This window comes from Lipotes vexillifer, unplaced genomic scaffold (assembly GCF_000442215.2).
Source record: "Lipotes vexillifer unplaced genomic scaffold, Lipotes_vexillifer_v1.1 scaffold426, whole genome shotgun sequence".
In the NCBI taxonomy this organism is placed as follows: Eukaryota; Metazoa; Chordata; class Mammalia; order Artiodactyla; family Lipotidae; genus Lipotes; species Lipotes vexillifer.
Genome location: NW_006779491.1, coordinates 2,300,076 through 2,319,353, shown reverse-complemented (window position 1 = coordinate 2,319,353; position 19,278 = coordinate 2,300,076). Strand labels below are relative to the sequence as shown.

The window sequence follows — 19,278 nt, the reverse complement described above, 5'->3', positions numbered from 1 at the left end:
GGGGGGGACGGCGCCCACCAGGAGCGCCCCCCACTCGCAGGCCAGGCCACCCCGGCGGACTGGACCCCCGCGCGCCCAGGCGAGGTGAGGCCCGCAAAGTCAGGGTTGCGCGTCGCCCCGCGCCCCCGCGGCGAGCACTGCCCCCTTCCCCCGCCGCGCCCGCCCCTCGTCCCCGCGCCCCAGGTGAGTCCCAGGGTCTCAGGTAAGGCTCCGCGATGCAGGTAAGATCCCCTCGGCATAAACAAGGCCTCAGCGCCCCCAGGTAAGAGCCCGTCCCCTCCTAGGTGACCCTCCACCTTCACCGCGGCCTCCTGCCTTCTCCAGGAGGGTGAGGCATCCTCTCCCCAGGTGAACTCCCTGTGCCTCAAGTGAAGTCGTCCCCACCTCCGGCAGTTCAGCTGAGGTCCTAAGGACCATACAATTCCTAACCCCCTCCATGTTCCCCCTAAACGGAGAACTGACAGCTCATCCACTCTAGAGCCCCTTCCTCCAGCTTCAGTTGCTAGGTCAGCGGGGATGAGGCTGAAAGTAGGTGGGTGACTCATCTTGGGCTCCTCCTAGCCTCAGTTTCCCCATTGATACAACTTGAGCACTCCTCAGTGAGTCAAAACTCAGATAGCTCTGGCCCCTGGAGAGGCTGCTGGCTCTGGGGAGAGGAGACAGCAGCCAAGTGTGACAGAGAGTCCCCGTGGTCCAGGGCATGCCTGCATGTGTGTGGCCCGGGTCCTGACAGCCCACTCCCTCCGCTGCAGGCACTGGGCTCCCTCTGCTCCCCGTGGGCCGCTCCCCGCGTGGGGCCACTGCCCCCGGCCCCCGCCATGGTGCGGATTTCAAAGCCCAAGACGTTTCAGGCCTACTTGGATGATTGTCACCGGAGGTATAGCTGTGCCCACTGCCGTGCTCACCTGGCCAACCACGACGACCTCATCTCCAAGGTAACCAGGTCACAGCTGGGGCTGGACTGGGAGGCTAGAGGGGCTGCCTGGCAGCTCCCCACCAAGAGCCCTGACATCCCCTCCTTTTTCCCTCCCACCCTTTAGTCCTTCCAGGGTAGTCAGGGGCGTGCCTACCTCTTCAACTCTGTGTGAGTATTCAATCTCCCTTTCCCTGACCTCTGTCGTGACTTGTGACCCCTGGCATCATACTGAGACTCAGAGTCCCCTGGTTTGGGCAGGAAGCTTTGATCGCCTTTCTTTTGGATGCTAAGGACAGATACAGTAGGATACAAGCTAGAGGCGGGCTTTGTGATGGTGGGGACCCTCCCTGGGACTGCCCCCGTGTCCCCACAGGGTGAACGTGGGCTGCGGGCCAGCCGAGGAGCGGGTGCTGCTGACAGGCCTCCATGCTGTTGCTGACATCCACTGCGAAAACTGCAAGACCACTTTGGGCTGGAAATATGTGAGTCAGTGACCTCTGATCCCAGGCTAGCCTTTGACCTGACCTCATATCATCTCCTCCTCACAGCAGTCATCTGGTAGTCCTTCAGGGTGTATAGGCCCAGTTCACCCAAGTCAAACTGTCTTTTCATCCCCTGACTATGTTCTCTTCTCTCACATCCTGCAAAAGGGCTTTTAGAATTTTTCTCTTAACTCGTCCTTCTCCTCACAGGCACAAACATTCCCATTTTAGAGATGAGGATATATAATGAGAATTACCATTTATTGAATGCTTATGTGCCAGGCACTGTTATGTACTTGGCATATCTTATCTCATTCACTCATTACAGCAATCCTGTAGGTAGTCTGTTATTATCTCCACTTTACAGAAGAAGAAAGGAAGGCCCAGAGATGTTAGGTAACTTCCCCAAGGTCACACAGCTGGTAAGTAACAGAATAGGGACCAGAATCCTCGTTTTGTCTTTTTTTTTTTTAACTCCAAAGCGTTGACCCCCAGCTTCTGTTGCCATTCAGAGGATCAGAGAAGTTGCCCAAGACCCCACAGCAACATGGAGCTTGGGTCCACGAGCCTCCTTTTCCACTGCCCTCATTGCCACTGCTGTTGTTCAGGGTCTGATTTCACCACCCTGAGCATCATTTCCTTATCTGGCAGTGGAGGATAAAGCCACCACCTGGCACCCAAAATTGTCACGGGGATCAGATTAGATGCAGCAAAAGAAGATGCTCTTGGGAAACTGCAAGTGACAGGAATCCTCAGGCATCTCTTGGAGCTGTGGTGCCTCTGTGAGGTGGATGCCCCAGGCAGAGACAGAACCGTGACCTGAGTTCACCCCTGGCCCTGCCACAGATTTGCATTGTGTCCCTGGACAGGTGGTTTGGCCTCTCTGGACCTCAGTAAAATAAAGAAGTAGCCTGATCCAGAGATCAAAAACTCAAGTGCTTGCAGGGCCAAGCAGATGCTGTGGATCTGCAAAAGGGGCAACATACATCTGGAGAGGGGGTCAGTCTGGTAAACTGGAATGAGCATGGCCTGCCCCGTATTTTACTGTTTGAAAGTTATTTTTATTAAACTCTCTGTTGGCCAAACAAAACACATGTATAGGCCAAAATTGGCCCTCAGGCTACCAGTTTGTAATCCCTAGATCTTTTATTTATTTATTTATTATTATTTTTTAAATTGATTAATTAATTAATTTTTGGCTGCATTGGGTCTTCATTGCTGCGCACGGGCTTTTCTCTAGTTGCGGCGAGGGTGGGCTAATCTTTGTTGCAGTGCGTGGGCTTCTCATTGCAGTGGTTTCACATATTGCGGAGCAAGGGCTCTAGGCTCGCGGGCTCTAGAGTGCAGGCTCAGTAGTTGTGGCACACGGGCTTAGTTGCTCCGCGGCATGTGGGATCTTCCCAGACCAGGGCTCGAACCCGTGTCCCCTGCACTGGCAGGTGGATTCTTAACCACTGCGCCACCAGGGAAGTCCATCCCCGGACCTTTTAGAACCTTCCATATCCTCTCTGTTGGAGCCAACATTAGTACTTAAAAAGTACCTATGATTCAGAGAGTTCTGTCTATCCCCTATTAGTGAGAAACCTGGCCCTGCCATTTACCAGCTTTGTGTCTGTGGGCAGGTGGTTTCTCTGGTTGACAGTTTCTTCATATGTAAAATGAGGCCAATCATATCCACTCCCCAGCCCCTATTCCTTTTGGTAAGGCCCTAGCTCCAGGGATGACAGCCTCTCCCCTCCTTTCAGGAACAGGCCTTCGAGAGCAGCCAGAAGTACAAAGAGGGGAAGTACATCATTGAACTCAACCACATGATCAAAGACAATGGCTGGGACTGATCCCTGCTCCTGATGCATGTGGCTCCAGCCCTGCCTGGCCGCCAGGGGGCGCCACTGGCTTCCCTTCACCCGAACGGAGCTCTGGACCATCAGGGCCTCTGCAGAGGAAGGATCCAGCTCCTGTACATATATTTTATTGCATGCACTGTGACCTTGGGGGGAGATCAGAAGGTGGACAAGGTGGACGACACCCCCGCACCTCCCTGCGATCTGGCTGGCTTGGATCTCATTTTTAACCCCTTCCTGCCCCGCCTGCCCTATAGATATGGCCTGTGTGCTTCTCTCTTGGCCCCAGTGCACCATCTGCCCCGTGAAATTCTCCTCCCACCGGGCACCTCTTACCCCACACGTGTCTGCTCCCCTTGTTCTGTAGCGTTTGTACATAATAAAACCATGGAGTGGAGACAGCCCCAGGCTCACGTGGAATCCGGGAAGGGGGGGACTCAAATGCAGATTCCTGCCTCTATAGACCTGTTCCCTTTTGAGTCCCAGAGACATGGGGTGGTAGGCACGGCGGTCAAAGCTGGGAGCCTTCGCTCCTGGGGCTCAGCTACCTTCTCCAGCACCGGGGGCGGATCTCACTGCAGGTGGAGATTCCCGCGCCCACTCTAGCTCGCTAGGCCTTGACCTCAGCTGATCTGCATCTTCTCAGCCTAAACGTTTTGACGCCGCCTAGGGGCAGCTCTCCTGAGAGGCAACTGCGCCGCGGGTTTCACCGCCACCCCTCGTCCCAACTACAACTTCCAGCGGCCCCAGCGGCACCTGCCTGTCTCCTTCGCGCCAAGCCTCGGCCCTGGGCCTGCTGGGAAGTGTAGTTCCGAAGGTTCCCCAACGCGGGACCTTCTGGGAAACCCGGGCGTCAGCGGTCAGAGATCGTCGAGCTGTCGCCGTCTCTAAACTTTTGAGACTTAGCCGAGGCTGGAGGTTTTTCAGAATGGGAACCGGGAAGGACTCCGGAGTTCGGGCCTCGTCTGCGGGCTCCTCGAGGTCCCCGGTGCCCCGCCTTAACAATAAGCTCTGGTCGCGTCCCTCCAGCCCTGCTCCTTCCCTCCAGTCATGCTTCGTCCCTCCAAGTGAAGGGGGGGGGGTCACCTGCCAGAAAAGTCTGGGGCGCCAAGGTCTGCCCCAGGACTCCAGGCTCCATCCCAGGGTCCAGGCCCCGCCCCTCAGTAGCTTATCCCTAGCCGGGGCTCCCCCCGTGGGAACGGGGACCAGCTGGCCGGAAGCGCCAAACTGCGTCCCTGTCGAGCCCCGGGGATCAATCAGGCCGAGGAGTTAATTATGTAATGAGGGGGCAGGGGGTCGGGGCTAATGAAGCCTGGTGGGGAGGGGAGGAGGGGAGGGTACCCAGGTATCCGGCCCGCTCTCGGACCCCTTCCAGGCCCCAGGGGTCTCCACCCCAGCCTAACTCCAGGGCCCCAAAGAGGGGAGGGGCTGTGATCCTGGGTCTGGAAGGGGCTGAGCTGTGAGCTATAAAGGGGGCATCTCTCAGCACTGGGGCACTCTAGGCAGCGTGACCTGAGGCCAGACAGGACTACTCCATGTACCATCCACGAGAGTTGTACCCCTCCCTGGGGACCGGCTACCGCCTAGGGGCCCCCCAGCCCGGAGCAGATTCCAGCTTCCCGCCTGCCCTGGCAGAGGGCTACCACTACCCTGGTGAGCAGTGGGAGCAGCTCCTGGGTAGGAACTGGGGTGGAGGCTGTGGCCCTCGGCTGGCTCATTCTCCTCCCATCTCCAGATCTGGACACTCCCAAACTGGATTGCTTCCTCTCCGGGATTGAGGCTGCTCCCCGAACTCTGGCCGCTCCCCCACCTCTACCCCCGCTGCCCCCAACCCTGGGCACTGAGGCGCCCCCTCCAGCCCCAGAGAGCCTTCATCCACTCCCTGGAGTCAGCCTGAGCCTGGAGAACCGGGAGTTGTGGAAAGAGTTCAACTCCGTGGGAACAGAGATGATCATCACCAAAGCTGGGAGGTGAGGGGTCTGGGCCAGGGGCCGAAGACCCAGTGTGTTCCTGGTGGGGGTCTCTTGGGAAAGGCAGAGTCCCCGGTGATGGGGCTACGTGTGGGGATTCCTAGGGAGGCTAGAGCTCTGCCTGAGTTCAGAGTGTGACTGTGGCCTGGGTCAGGGGTTCTTCTGTGGCTGGACCAGGGGTCATTCTGTGGCAAGTGTCAAGGGTCAGTCTGTGGAGTCTGTGGCTGGTTTGGGGACTAACCTATGGCAAGGGTCCTAGGTCAGTCTGGGCCGGGGGCAGAAGGTCGGGCTGGGTTATAAGTTAGTACGTGGCCTAGATCAGGGGTCAGTCTGTGCCTAGAGTCAGCATTCAGACTATGACTGGGGTCAAGGGCCAGCCACTGACCAGCATCAGGGAAGTCTGGCCAGGATCAGGGGTCACCTTGGAGGCAGGGATATGGGCCAGTGTGCAGTCTTTATCTAGGCCAGGAGTTCAGGCACTAGCGTGGTGAGTCCCCTTTTTATTTTCTCTGAAGCAAGTTTGTCCAGCAGCTGTAGATTCTGGTGCTGGAGATCAAGTGAGGAGACCAGGGTGGGGAGCAGAAGGCTCCTGGCAAGATTTCCAGAAGAAAAGTGTGTCACTCCTGCTTCTGCAAATGGAGTTTGAGGGGCCAGGGGTCAGGAGTCCAGACTCTGCTCCTAACCTGCTGTGGGACTCTGGTCAGATCACCTGACCCCATTGGTCCTGTTTCTCGTCTGTAAAATGGGATGAGACAAGCTTATAGCTCTAAGATCCTGCCCTCTGAGTTCTGATTCCGCATCCCTCGATTTTCTGTGACAACTGCGTGAGCCAGTGGCTATGCCTCCTTGCGGGTGCTGTGCCCACCACTGGCCACTGGGTAGCTCCAGGCCTCTCCCGTCCCTTCCCCTGTGCAGGCGCATGTTCCCTGCTTGCCGAGTATCAGTCACTGGCCTGGACCCCGAGGCCCGCTACCTGTTTCTTCTGGATGTGGTTCCGGTGGACGGGGCTCGCTACCGCTGGCAGGGCCGGCGCTGGGAGCCCAGCGGCAAGGCAGAGCCCCGCCTGCCTGACCGCGTTTACATTCATCCTGACTCCCCTGCCACCGGTGCCCACTGGATGCGGCAGCCTGTGTCTTTCCATCGTGTCAAGCTCACCAACAGCACGCTGGACCCCCATGGCCACGTGAGGCCCAGGCTGGGACCCCCGGATAAGGGTTGGGGGTGGGACCAGGGTAGGGGGTCACTCCTGTTTCTTCCCTCCCAGCTGATCTTGCACTCCATGCATAAGTATCAGCCCCGCATACACCTGGTGCGGGCCGCCCAGCTTTGCAGCCAACACTGGGGGGGCGTTGCCTCCTTCCGCTTCCCCGAGACCATGTTCATCTCTGTGACAGCCTACCAGAACCCACGGGTGAGTGACCCTGCTTGAGGGGGTGGCATGCCCTGCCCAGGCTGTGGGAGTTTTGACTTTTGACTCTGGATGTGCACCCCCAGATCACACAACTGAAGATCGCAGCCAACCCCTTTGCCAAGGGCTTCCGGGAGAATGGCAGAAACTGTAAGAGGTGGGCATCATTCATTCATTCATGCACTCGTTCATTCATCAAATGTTTATTAATCGTCCAGTGTGTGCCAGGCACTGTGCTGGATGCCAGGAACACAATGTAAGTAAAAGCACGTATTCACTCACTGATTTGACAAATACTTATTTAGCACCAGCTTATGTGCCAGGCACAGTTCTAGGCAGTGAGGATGCAACAGTGAACAAACCAAAGCCCCTGCCCTCGTGGAACTGATGATACTCTAGTGGGCAGAGTAGACAAGTAGACAAGAGAAATAAATATTATATAATATGTTAGGGATAAGTTCTAAGGAGAAAAGAAAGCAAGCAAGGATCAGAAGGACTGGAGAGAGGTATTTATTAGATAAGAGGCCTGGAAATGCCTCACTAAGCGGACCTTTGAGAAAAGACTCGGAGGAAGTATGGGAGGGAGCCGGGTGGATATCTGGGAACATGCCAGGGCCCTGAGGTGGGAGCATGCCTGCGGTATGGCTGGTGTAGAGTGAGAGAGGTGATGGGTAGCCAGGTTATGGTGGGCTGTAAAGGTTTCATTCGTTAGGACACTGGCTTCTAACTAACCCTTTCAGAGCTGGCCCTTGCCCTCAAGACACTTAGAGTCAGGCAGAAGAGATAGATATTAATTCAAGGATCACCCTAACAAATGTAACAGTATCACTCTTGACAAAGGTTATCAGGGAGGGCGTGTGGTGCTGTGGGAAGTCAGGAGGCCTCCTTTGAGGAAGTTATGCTTGAACTGAGACAAGAAGGAGGAGTAAAGCAGGTGAAGAGGGCATAGACGGGGATTCCAGAGTGTGGCTGAAAGGCAGCTAGTGGAGATGGGCAGAGTGAACAAGGTGGCATGAGCTGGGATCAGACCATGCCCTGGCCTTGTTGCTTGGGAAGGAGTCTCCATGGATTCTAAATGCAATAGGAAACCATTAGAAAGTTGTAAGTGGGGAATAAATCCCAGCTCTGCTACTTCCTAGTCATTTAATTCTCTGGCCTTCCATTTCTTCTTCTGTAAAATGGGTATAAAGTGGCACCTACCTGATAGGGTCCCTGGGTGAAATGCCTGGCACCTGGTAAGTGCTCTTATTACCATCATCACCATCACCATTATCATCATCGTCATCATCATCATCAATCATCATCATCATCATCATCATCATCTGTTCCCCAGGGAGCGAGACGCCCGTGTGAAGAGGAAACTGCGGGGCCCAGAGCCAGTAGCCACAGCGACCTATGGGAGTGGAGGTGAGTGTAGTTCCAGTGGTGATGGGGCCAGGCCTGAGATGCTGATCCTCCTTAGCCCACACTGTCCCTTCTGTCTCCCCAGATGCACCAGGCGGTCCCTGTGATTCCACACTGGGTGGGGACGTTCGTGAGTCAGACCCAGAGCAGGCCCCAGCGTCCAGGGAAGCTGCCCCGGGCCCGGCTCCTCCCTGTGGTGGCCCCAGTGCTGAGGCCTACCTTCTGCACCCTGCAGCTTTCCACGGGGCCCCTGGTCACCTTCCGACCAGGTGAGTGGGACAAGGGCACAGGGCTGGGCTGTTCCAGGCTGGGGATCCCTCTCCCCTGTTCTGATTCCTCTCTGCACTTCAGGAACCCCAGCTTCCCTGAGGCTCCAGACTCTGGGCGCCCAGCCCCCTACTCAGCTGCCTTCCTGGAGCTGCAGCCCGGGCCAGCAGGCTCAGGATACCCAGCAGCGGCACCCCCAGCGTCCTTTGCCTCGCACTTCCTCCAAGGGGGCCCCTTCCCTCTGCCCTACCCTGGGCCTGGGGCTTACCTGGATGTGGGCTCCAAACCAATGTACTGAGCCTTTGCTAAGCCCCTCTGCCTCCCTCCCCATCTTCCATCACAAACCTCCAGTTCCCCTCCCCCAGGCCTGTTGCCCCCTCACTTCCACCAGCCCCATCCCCCACGCCAAATGGCTGCCTCGGGCCTCCCCCACCCCACTTCACACTTTGATTTCACTCCTACCCCCCTCTGGCTTCAAAGCTCTGGCTAAGCCGCTGGGAGTCCAGCTGGGGCCAGCTTCCCCTTCCCGGCTCTCACCTCAGTGTGAATGGAGGGAGGCTCTGCCTGGCCAAATGGGACCTGGGACCAGCACTCCCACCTCCCAGCCTCACCCTTGGGCCCTGCAAGTTCTACCCCCTCGCCCCAGTGCAAGCCACGCCGGTCTCTTCTCAGGACTAGAGTATCTTTTGTTAATAAAACTCGGAAGACATCAGTGTTCTGGAAACATTGGGCTAATGGTGTTCGGCCCGGAGTGGGGCTGTGTGAGCACAGGTTCTTGTGAGGAGACCCAGGCCTCAGTCTAGACTTGTCATTTCCAGCTGCCTGACCTTGTGCGTGTAAATCAACACTCTGGGCCTGTTTCCTCTTCAGGAAAACGGGGGAATCAGTGTCTTGACACTCAATGTTCTGAGAATTAAATAGGGCTGCCTGAGAACCCGCCCCTCTACCTAGCACTCAGGAAGCCCTCAGGAGCAGTCACTGTCACTGGATGGGGACCAGGAGGCTCTGGGCAAGCTGACTGGCCTGAGCCGCACCTTGCTGGCAGGACTGGGGTTCCAGGGCAGGCAATGTCCTGACGTCTGCCAGGCTGCGCTGGCACCACTGCTCATCCCCAATCAATTCTGACACAAACCCAAAGACCATTTTTCTTCTTTTATTAGATTTTTTTCTTTTTTTTTTTTCTTCTCAAAATTTTTATCTAAAAACAAAAAAAAAAGGAAAAAAAAAGAAAAACAACATTATTGGAAACTTCACGGTTCAAGTGGGGAGACAGGGGAGGAGGAACATGGAGCCAAGGCTCCAAGCCTCTCCAGAAAAGTCCTCACCCGCGAAGTGCCCTCTTTGGGGGGGACAGCCCCCCAGCCTTCGTCTGAAGAGGGCAGAGTCACAGTGGTCCAGGGGCCAGAGGGGCTGGAGGGGGCAGGGGCCAAAGGGGTCACAGGAAGTAGTCAGCCACGGGCTTTTTGGAGGGGATGCCCCGTGTCTCTTGGGGAGCGGCCTCAAAGATGATGAAATCTTTCTGGAGATGCTCGTCCAGCTCCAAGATGGCTGCCACATTCCCACAGCTGGAAGTCGGAGGGCAGCAGTGTTAAAGGAGCGGGTCGGGTCAGCCTAGATCCCCACCTCGACCTCCCAGCCCAGGCAGCTCACCGGTAGCAGTAGTTGGGTGCCGACCACACAGTGAGTACAGTCTCGTTGAAGTGCCACTTGTAACCTTCCATCACCAGTTGGTGGGCGCGGCAGATCATGTCAATGTCGTTGGCTGCATTGAACTGGGCCACCACGTCACTGCCAAATAGGTAGCCAGCCCCACGGGGGCTCACGCCCCAGCCTGTTGTGTCTGAGGCAGATGAGGGTAGGGATGCCGAGAGGGTGTCTTCAGGGCATCAGTGGCTATCCGCGGCCCTTTGCAGGAGAGTGCCCTGTCCCTCCCCCAGTTAGGCCTGTGCAGCAGGAGCACAGGGCCCGAATGCGTTGAGGGAGCCTGGGGGCAGGACAGCAAATGCTGAAGCAGATAAGCTCCAAAGAACAAAGAATTTCCTGATAGTTGAGCCACCTCACCATCAGGGTGACCATGTAATTTACTGTCCAAACAGGTACACACAAGAGCAAAAGGAGGTGCTGACAGTAACCACACCAGGACAGCACCTGTGACCCCGGGCTGCCCAGCCGGCGGGCAGGTAGTCGCGGGGCAGCGAGGGAGTGGAGGCTCTGCTGTTACAGCACAAGAGCCCTAGACGGGGACGAGGAGGCTTGGCTGTCATCCCGGCTCCGCTCCATACTAGCTGAGGAGGCCCACGAAATGAGGGGTCCTGAGGGGGCTACCATTCTGGGAGTCTGACCTCTGCAGAAGCCCCTTCACATTCAGGGAGCGGTGATTTTGTCCTCAACAAGCCCCTGAGCAATGACATACACCCCCACCAATCCCCCAGCTCAGAGCAGCCAGCTCCCCATGTTCTCCTCCTCATCAAGGGTGCCAGCCAGTTGGCAGTCAAGCACGGACGCCAGTGAGAACCAGCCCCGCTCTGCTCTGTCCCAAACTCACCGGCTCGGGCTGTCCCTTCAAGGCACCTGCTTTAACCACAGGACCCCCTCAGTCACTCACTAAACTAAGAGTAGAGCTCCTGCCCTCACCTTCAGGGTCGGACCAGAGCAGGTCACACATGGGCCCGTCATGAGGCACCTCTTGCTTTCGGTCAATTGTCCGGATCTGGTCCAGTGTCTGGATGGAGGGGGAAAGGCCCCCGTGCACACAGAAGATCTACAGGGGAGAGCGAGACAGGTGGGAAGGGAGGCTGAGGCCCAGCGCCTCTTCCATCTCTCCCATCCCCGGGAGCTGTGTGGCGGGTCTACCTTGCCATCGATGATGGCCGACAGGCTGAGGTAGTCAAAGATCTCAGTGCAGTAGCGCCACACGGTCACCGAGCCGTACTTGCGCAGACACTCGTCATAAAAGCCGTAGACCTGGGTGATCTGACGGCTTTCGTGGTTGCCCCGGATCAGGGTGATGCGGTCAGGATAGCGAACCTGGAGGTAGGCACCATGCCAGGCCTGGGGTTGAGGCTCTGTCTCGTGCTCCTAGATGTCCTCACATCTGCCAGCCCCGCTCCATCCTCATCACTACTGCCGTGGCCCAAATTCATGTCACCTCTGCCTGAACAGTGTTACATCCACCTCACACACTCCCATTCCCTCCTCCAGAGAATGCAAAGCTGAATCCTTTCCCACCTCCTGCCCCCCTCACATCAACTACAAACCTAATGGCCCCTCCTTCATCCACCAGGTACAGACCAAGCCCTTAGCGAGACACTTAGAGCACTTTGTCATCTGGTCCCTTACAGCCTCTCTCCCCCAATGGATAATGCACCCAGTTGAACTCAACTCCTTGCCACTTTCTGAACTGGATGAGCCTCTACTTCCTCCCCTACAATGCCGTCCCTCTGACCACATCCTCCAGGGGCCCAATCAGATGTCCCCAAGTCAAGGAAAGCTTCTCTGACCACCCAAGCAGAATCTGTCCATCACCAGCAGCACAGCTCAAGAGTTGGGGGTGGATGGGCAGGAGATGAGGGCGGAAAGGATGCAGACAGGTCAGGCCCGAGGTGGCCCAGGCCTGGGGTCCAGAAGTCGGAGGGTCCCACCTTAAGTGCCAGCAGCAGGAGGAACGTTTCGACGCTGTAGAAACCACGATCCACAAAGTCCCCCATGAAGAGGTAGTTAGTCTCAGGGACGTCGCCTCCCACCTGGGGAGGGAGGAAGAAGGTTCTGCTTGGTCCTAAACTGTCCCCGACCCACTGTGGTGGCCCATTTCCAGTCAAGTTGAGGCCCTTCTTTCACAATGGGCCCACCTGACTAGGGGCCTCTGGCCTCCACTCCACTCACCAAACTCGAAAGTTTCCACTCTCAGTTAAAGGGGTCTTCCAGTCATCCCCCAGGTCACCTTTCCCATTGTTTCCCCACACTCACTCTGAACAGCTCCTTGAGGTCATAGAATTGTCCATGGATGTCACCGCATACCTGGAAGTGAGAAAGCAGGTCGGAACTCAACAGTCCGAAAGCCTCTGCTACCAGGGGCTGTCCTTCAAAACACCCACTGCTTGAGAAGATCCTTATCTCTCTCGGCTAAGCCTCTGCTGCTCAGGGCCAAAAATCTACTCTCCCACTCCAATCCCCCCATCCTGCACTGAGTGCCAACTATTCTGGGGGCAAGAGCTAGAGCCAATTCTTTACAGCTAGACCTGCAGCTCCCAGAGGACCTGGCCCCCTCCTCTCCCTACTCCCCACCAGGCACCCAGAATAAAGTCACTAATAACACACAGGAACACATGGAGTCATCACTCACCAAACTGAGTTCTTCTGCCCTGGTCAAGGGCATCCCTCCAACGACTCCAAAGACCCTGCCCATAACAGCCAATTCTTCTAGCAAAGCTCCCCTGAAGATGGGGCTCTCAGGGATGAGGGGTAGACCTCAGAGCCCACAAGATTAACGGGAATGACCACGTACCTAAAAGACCAAGCCAGGCTGTGGAGGGACAGCAGGTACTCACTGTGACTGGCGAGTCCACCCTCTGCACGTTGCTCTCCTCTACCAAGATCTCTCTGGAGACAGGAGAAGACCAGGGTCACCAAAGCCAAGCCAGCCCAAGCCTAATCCTGACCTTTTCTGCAGGAGAGGGGAGGATATGAGGCTGTCCTTGAACCTCTAGGGGGCAGGTCGGAGGTGTGCAGTTTCCCCAGGATAGCCTGACCACAGCCCCACTGCCCGAGACCCTTCTGTGTGTGGCTCCCTGCTGCCAACAGGCCAAAGCCCAAGCTCTTGTTCAGCCTTTGCAAGGAGTCTGGGACTTTCCCGGCCTTGACCCTCTATGCTGCTCCCTTTCACACAGCCAGCACTTACTCCCAGAAAACAGATGTCCTCCTCCTCCTCTCCACAGGGCCCTCTGCTCAGAGACTGTGCCCTTGGCTGAGCTCTTACAGCCCTTCTCTCCCCACCACAAGGGCCTCCTCCTGGACTGTCCCAAGTCATAGGGGTGGTGCCCTGGGCAGGCCGGCCGTCGGAGGCACCTTCAAAGTGATACGCTGTTGACGCTTTTCTATTATTTACTTAGAGGAAGTGAGGACTTTGTCCTCCCTTTCTCCTTGCAGTGCAGTCAACTTCTACCTGAGTGGGCTTGACATGAAATTGCTTTGTCCGTTACAGACGCCTAATCGTAAGTAGTGCCGTGTTTCTAGATTTTGTCCTTCATAATCACAGCAGCCGTGAACACTTCAGTTCATACCACGTGCCAGGACGGTAGTAAGAGCTCTGCACAGATGATGCAGGTAATCAAACCACCACCCTCGAAGGCAGGCACTGTGATGATTCCTATGGCTCAGATGAAGAAAGCTGCCAGTCACACAGGCAGAAACTGAACCAAGGCAGCCTGCTCCAGAGTGTGGCCCTTACCAAGCTAGTCTGACGTGGGAGGCACTTGCTCAGCCCTCTCTCTGCCAGTCCCCTCCCACAAGACCAGGAGTTCCCTGGGCTTAGGGTGCTCTGTACGACTAAGGTGGCTCCAGGGAGGTGTGCCTCGGTTTCCAGGAATGTCAGGAGGCGCTGGCGGTGGCCCAAGGGGCCAGACAGCAGCAAGGCTCTCCCACCCGTACTGCATCTTATGCCAAACATCTGCCACGTGACTGCTTATAATGACCTTTCCAACTGACTCGGGAGGTTCTTTCCATCCTCATCTGACAAAGAAACTGAGGTTTTAGAGAAAAAAGGGGCAGAATCGAGGTCACAAAGCTGGAGAGTGGCTGAATTGGAACCTCAGGGACCCAATTTCCTGAGACTTTATACCAGCCCCTTCCACAGACTCTGGGTTGCAACCTACCTCAGTGCCAGCAAAGCCTCAGCACAGCGTGGGAACCAGGCCCCAGCTCTGTCACCTGCAGCACATCACCAGCCCTCTTAGGGCTCACACCTGCTCACCTTCACTTCCACAATGAACACTGCTGACCAAAGCGCCAGACCCTGTCCCTGGGTATGAAGAATCTCATGCAGGCTCCGTAAGGATTTCAAAGACTTGGAGATGTAGAGTGACTTGACCAGGGTCACACTGTTTATAGGTGACAAAGCTATACTTCATACTGAAGACCACCCCCAATTCAAAACCCTCGGCCATTCTAATGTGCTGATGTTTTTCACAAGAGCAAATTCAGCTCCCAGGCCTCTGTAGTTCCAAGGTTTTGAGCCTCCGTACCCTCTGAGCAAGCAAAAGCTCTTGACACGACCAGCCTCAGCCTGGGCCCCTGGTGGGTCCTCAGGAGGCCATGGCCAGGTGCTAGAGTTGGTCCTCCTCCAGACTGGGCCTGGGATAACAATGGCGACCTCAGGCCTGAGCCTAGTACCTCCAAGCTCCATCTTAGGAGCTGGGCAGGACCCTTCCACCCCTCAGTAGCCCCCTGCTACCTCTCACAGAGTCTAAATGTCTGTCTGCCTGGCTGTCAGTGAGCGTGGAGTATGGTCAAAGACCTGGATCCAAAACCAGGCTCCCCGCCGATCAGCTGTGAGACCTGGGGCAAGACATTATCTTCTCTGAGGCTCAGTGTCCTCTCTGTGAAATACTCACCCCATGCCCTGCCTATTCCACAGGGCTGCAAAGAGCAATGAAGACTGAATACATGACGAGCCACAGATGAGCATTTAAAAGCAGGCCCTGCCTGTTCACCAAATCCATGCAGGACCTGTCTGGCTGTTACAGGTTTGTGTGGGGCAAAGCCAAGCAAAGAGCCCGACGGCCACTTTCTCTCTGGGTGGCCTTGGTCAAATCACTAGGCTTCAAGGAGTCACAGCTTCCTGTTCTGTGAAATGGGGCTAATAATTCCAACCTCACAGGATGGCTGTGGGAAGGAAATGGATATAAGTTCTTTGCCAGTACAAGGCCAGGCTAACAGTGGGCCTGTTGTTCCATCAATGTGGGGTAATTCTGCTGGCACTTTCCCCACAATTCTCCAGCATGGTGGACGCCATGGAAAGTTCCTCAGGAGGCAGGTAACTGGTCTCCTCACCGCTGCCCACACATCTCAGGGCTCCACTCCTATTCTCATCCTGCTAGGAATGCCCTTCCTCACTGGGCCTGCCCCCATCAGCCATCCAAATTATTTTCACCATTCAAGGCCACCTTCTCTTAGAATCCTTCTCTAATAACTTCTGTCCATATCAGCATTGCCCTCTTCCTACAAAATAATTTCAGTAACACCCAACGTTTGTTCGGCACTTACATTTTACCAAAGCCTATGCTAAGCACATCCCAAGCACCAACCATCTTAATAAGTACTATTATCCCCACATAAAGAAAAAGACTCTCAGAGACCTCAACATCACCAACACAGCGAGGAAGTTGGCAGAGCTGATTCCAACCTAGTGCCATCATATTCCAAAACCTGGTTCTTAATCACCACATCACCCTACTTCCCGCAGAACTGAGTTGGGCCTCCCTCCACACCTTGCTTAATTCTACTCTGGCTTATTGGCTACTATTTCCTAGGCTCCCACAATGAATATGAGAGTGATCCAACTCCACTTTCTTGCACTATGGCCCGAAAAGGGACAGGACATGGAGAACTGGCTTCACGATCTATCGCTTAATTGCTGAATATGAGAGTCCTCACCTGTAAGATGGGATCAATTCCATCCACCTTTTAGGGTTGTTATTGGAATTAAAAGAACACTGTAAACCACAGAGTCTTTAGCTTTTCTGCCTTGAACTCCTGTTCTTGCTGACACTCCCTTTTATCATCTTATTCTTCGAGGTCTATCCCAAAGTTCCTCCAAGAAACGTTCTCTGTTCCCCGCAGACAGATAGGGTTGTTTCCCTGAGCTTCATAAGTACTTTCTGTAACTAACTCCACTGAAAACACATCATCTAATACTTCAAGTGTCTTCATCCAGGTCTGTCTTCCCCCAACAGGCTGGCTGCTCCTCGAGGGAAGAGGCCCTATTCCGCTACTCTCCAGGAAAGCTTCCAGGATGAGCCAGGCCCAAAGTTCTCAGCTGGATTTGCCCCAGGCCGGAACCCCAAGCCTCTCTTCCCCGGAGCCACAGGACTCACCTAGCCTTAGCGCACAGGGCCTTGACTTCGCTCTCCTTGATGAGCTCGCAGCGCCGCAGCTGCTCGATCTGCCGGTCCAGGTCGCTGATCTCCGCCATGGCCCACCCCCCGGCGCGGGTCAGAGCCGGGGCCGCCGCCCCCTCCGCACCGCACAGGGGTCTCCTGGGAAAGGCGAAGACAAGCCCGCGGATCAGTGTCCCTAGGGGGCGCCGGGTCGGAGTCGGGGGCAACTCGATTCTGGAGCTGGCCCGGCCTCCCCACTCCCGCCTCCCCTCACATCGGCTCCCGGGCCCCCAGCGTCCCACAGGCCGGGCAGCACCCCCCCCTAACTCCCGTCGAGCCCAGCGGGCCCGCGCTGGGGACGGTGGCCTAGAGGGGTCTCAGACTATTACCGCCGCGGCAACTCCGGCTCCGGCTCCCGTGGGGTCCCTGTCTTCCTCCTTCCCTCCGCTTTCGGCCGCCGCCACCACTGCTTCCACTTCCGGCCCCGCCGCGGAAGCAGAGGAAGTCTAGTTCCGCCGCGCGCCGGACGTGGCGTCATACACACACTCCCCCTCCCACGCCGCGCCCTTACCCCACCCCCTCAAGCCTGGGAGTGGAAATGAGCCCAAGGAACCGGATGTCGGCAACAAGCGGACGGAAGTGATTGTGGGCTAAGCCGATTGGCGCTGCGAGGGATGATGGGGACCTCAGTCCAGTCCCCCCATCTCAGTGAGGGAAACTGGAGCTGAGCCGGGACTCCACCCTGTAACTTTAAGTTACACGTTTTTGTTTACCTGTTTTAGCAGGCCTCCCCCATTACAATCCCTGAGGGATGGAACTTTGCCCTGTTTACACTTGCAGCCCCAGTGCTTACTTTGAACAAGGCCTGGAACAGTTGGCATACAGAAGTATTCGTTCAATGGTGAAGGAATTCCAGTCCGGATCTCTTTCCAGGGCCCCAGAGAAGTCTCTGCTGTGGAGGACCTCCGAAATTAGAAGTGGAAGAGTCCACCTTCCCCACACCAAGTCTATACCTCAGTTAACATGACCTCCGATTCCAGAATGGTCCCTTTGAAACCCCTCAGCTGCTTATTGTCTGCAGTTTTACTTTTTTTTAGAGGAGGAAACTGGCTAAAAAAGGTTAAGAAACTTGTTCATGGTTGCATAGCTAAGAACTTTGGGTTTGAATCGAAGTGGAAGTTTTTGTTTGTTTGTTTGGCTGCGTTGGGTCTTCGTTGCTGCCCGCAGGCTTTCTCTAGTTGCGGCGAGCAGGAGCTACTCTTCATTGCAGTGCGCGGAGTTATTGCGCTGGCTTCTTTTGTGGAGCACAGCACGCCGGCTACAGTAGTTGTGGCTCGCGGGCTGTAGGGCACACGCAGGCTCAGCAGTTGTGGTGCACGGGCTTAGTTGCTCCGTGGCATGTGGGATCATCCCGGTCCAGGGCTCGAACCCGTGGCCCCTGCATTGGCAGGCAGATTCTTAACCACTGCACCACCAGGGAAGTCCCCAAAGTTGAAATCTGAACCCAGGAAAGCTGTGTCCTCAGTTCTAGTTTCTTCTTCTGTCACTTACTCTTTCTGACGCTTTGTCATTAGAAACTTTATAAAACATCCCAAACTGACATTTGAAGTCCTCTGCTTCCCTAGTCTCTTGCTGCACGCAGAGGAAGTGATTGGTCTTCAAACAAACTTCCTGGTGTCAGAGCCCTTTTGGAATGTCCTTTTTGCTATCTTCTATAGACCCTCAATTTCTAGTTGCTTTACTTCAGACTGTTTCACAGAGAGCTGAGTGAGGCTAGGCACAGAAGTGAGGCCACAGTTTGAAGGGGCACTAGACACCAGTTCTGTTTTGGATGTAGGCAACAGATGCAAATGTGCAGAGAAAGGTAAAGGACTAAGTTCTTAAATTCCTAGAAGGTACTAAGTTTCTATGCAGTGACTATAGGGATTCAGTAGGTCCAGAGATCAGAAAGGTGAAGATCTTCTTTTCCCCTCTAGAGGAGAGCTCAGACAGGAAATGGTCCACATCATGAAATTTGGGAAGTGGCAGGATTATGTCGTTGGTTATGACTAAGATCTTTAATACCCAAAAGATGTGACATAGTTACTATTACATCCCAGCCTGGGTGAACGGAGAAGGGTTCATAGCACGGTATAGGGAAGTGCAGGGCCCTTATTCTGGCTTCATGGAATGCAGGAGCCACAGAGGTTCAGTTCTTAACCGGAACCTGAGCTCGACAGTTGTGTGTGTGTGTGTCTGTGTTGTTGAAGTGGATGTCAGACAGGATTCCAGGTTCTTCAAGGGGTTCCACAGCCCAGAGTCTAAGAAGTCAGTTCTAATCCCATCTCCTTTTAAGATGGGAAAACAAACAAGCCTAACAGTGCAGATTAAGAAGACATGCATTGGGCTTCCCTGGTGGCGCAGTGGTTGGGAGTCCGCCTGCCGATGCAGGGGACACGGGTTCGTGCCCCGGTCCGGGAAGATCCCACGTGCCGCAGAGCGGCTGGGCCCGTGAGCCATGGCCGCTGAGCCTGCGCGTCCGGAGCCTGTGCTCCGCAACGGGAGAGGCCACGGCAGTGAGAGGCCCGCGTACCACACACACAAAAAAAGAAGACATGCGTTAATAATCTTGTTTCAACCAAGAAACAGTGAGGCACGATCGCCTTAAGGACAAACTGGGAATAACAGTACCTACTCCTGTAGAATACTTATCATGTTGTACGGTCTATAGATTCAGGATATCTTAGTTTCTGTCAGTGGCTGTTTTTTTGTGACAGGGGCCTTTTACACCTGTGAGTTCTGGGCCTAAAACTGAGGCTGAGGCTGCAGCCTCCTAAGACCAGCAGTTACACATGCGCTTCCCCACTGTAAGCCTTATCAGATGCTGCTGGTAGAAGGAACAGAGAACTGGGTGGTTG

The 19,278-nt window shown here is 55.4% G+C and overlaps 3 protein-coding genes across 4 annotated transcripts; 2 read left to right on the top strand and 1 right to left on the bottom strand.

Moving 5' to 3' along the window:
- YPEL3 (yippee like 3) lies at window positions 1–3,640 on the top strand. The gene is given in 5 exon segments (XM_007452778.1): window positions 1–736; window positions 739–935; window positions 1,041–1,084; window positions 1,290–1,398; window positions 3,144–3,640. Coding segments are annotated over 5 exon segments (468 nt in total). The 5' UTR covers window positions 1–708; the 3' UTR covers window positions 3,234–3,640.
- Window positions 3,641–4,725: 1,085 nt separating this feature from the next.
- TBX6 (T-box transcription factor 6) lies at window positions 4,726–9,012 on the top strand. The gene is made up of 8 exons (XM_007452777.1): window positions 4,726–4,892; window positions 4,975–5,209; window positions 6,125–6,392; window positions 6,474–6,620; window positions 6,704–6,774; window positions 7,951–8,024; window positions 8,107–8,290; window positions 8,373–9,012. Exons 1-8 carry the CDS (start codon window positions 4,775–4,777, stop codon window positions 8,584–8,586), a joined length of 1,311 nt encoding a protein of 436 aa, XP_007452839.1. The 5' UTR covers window positions 4,726–4,774; the 3' UTR covers window positions 8,587–9,012.
- A 416-nt stretch (window positions 9,013–9,428) lies between these two features.
- PPP4C (protein phosphatase 4 catalytic subunit) lies at window positions 9,429–16,848 on the bottom strand. Of its 2 annotated transcripts, none has more exons than XM_007452775.1 (9): window positions 16,771–16,848; window positions 16,379–16,540; window positions 12,836–12,887; window positions 12,255–12,305; window positions 11,930–12,031; window positions 11,142–11,315; window positions 10,923–11,049; window positions 9,939–10,128; window positions 9,429–9,853 (listed from the first exon to the last, which is right to left on the bottom strand). In XM_007452775.1, the coding sequence occupies exons 2-9, from the start codon at window positions 16,474–16,476 to the stop codon at window positions 9,724–9,726; spliced, it is 924 nt and encodes a 307-aa protein (XP_007452837.1). In that variant the 5' UTR covers window positions 16,477–16,540; window positions 16,771–16,848; the 3' UTR covers window positions 9,429–9,723. The 2 variants fall into 2 exon arrangements, with proteins under 2 accessions (XP_007452837.1, XP_007452838.1); XM_007452776.1 differs by having other exon boundaries at window positions 16,765–16,838.
- Between the last annotated feature and the right edge of the window lie 2,430 nt (window positions 16,849–19,278).

What these genes read in the sequence shown, in the direction of transcription:
- TBX6 (XM_007452777.1), top strand. Translation starts at nt 4,775, where the DNA reads ATGTACCATCCACGAGAGTTGTACCCCTCCCTGGGGACCGGCTACCGC. An exon ending in AGAGGGCTACCACTACCCTG is followed by an intron (nt 4,893 to 4,974) that starts GTGAGCAGTGGG and finishes TCCCATCTCCAG; the next exon opens with ATCTGGACACTCCCAAACTG. An exon ending in CAGCCTACCAGAACCCACGG is followed by an intron (nt 6,621 to 6,703) that starts GTGAGTGACCCT and finishes GTGCACCCCCAG; the next exon opens with ATCACACAACTGAAGATCGC.
- PPP4C (XM_007452775.1), bottom strand. Translation starts at nt 16,476, where the DNA reads ATGGCGGAGATCAGCGACCTGGACCGGCAGATCGAGCAGCTGCGGCGC. An exon ending in ACCTCAAGGAGCTGTTCAGA is followed by an intron (nt 12,032 to 12,254) that starts GTGAGTGTGGGG and finishes CTCCCTCCCCAG; the next exon opens with GTGGGAGGCGACGTCCCTGA. An exon ending in CGGCCATCATCGATGGCAAG is followed by an intron (nt 11,050 to 11,141) that starts GTAGACCCGCCA and finishes TCTCCCCTGTAG; the next exon opens with ATCTTCTGTGTGCACGGGGG.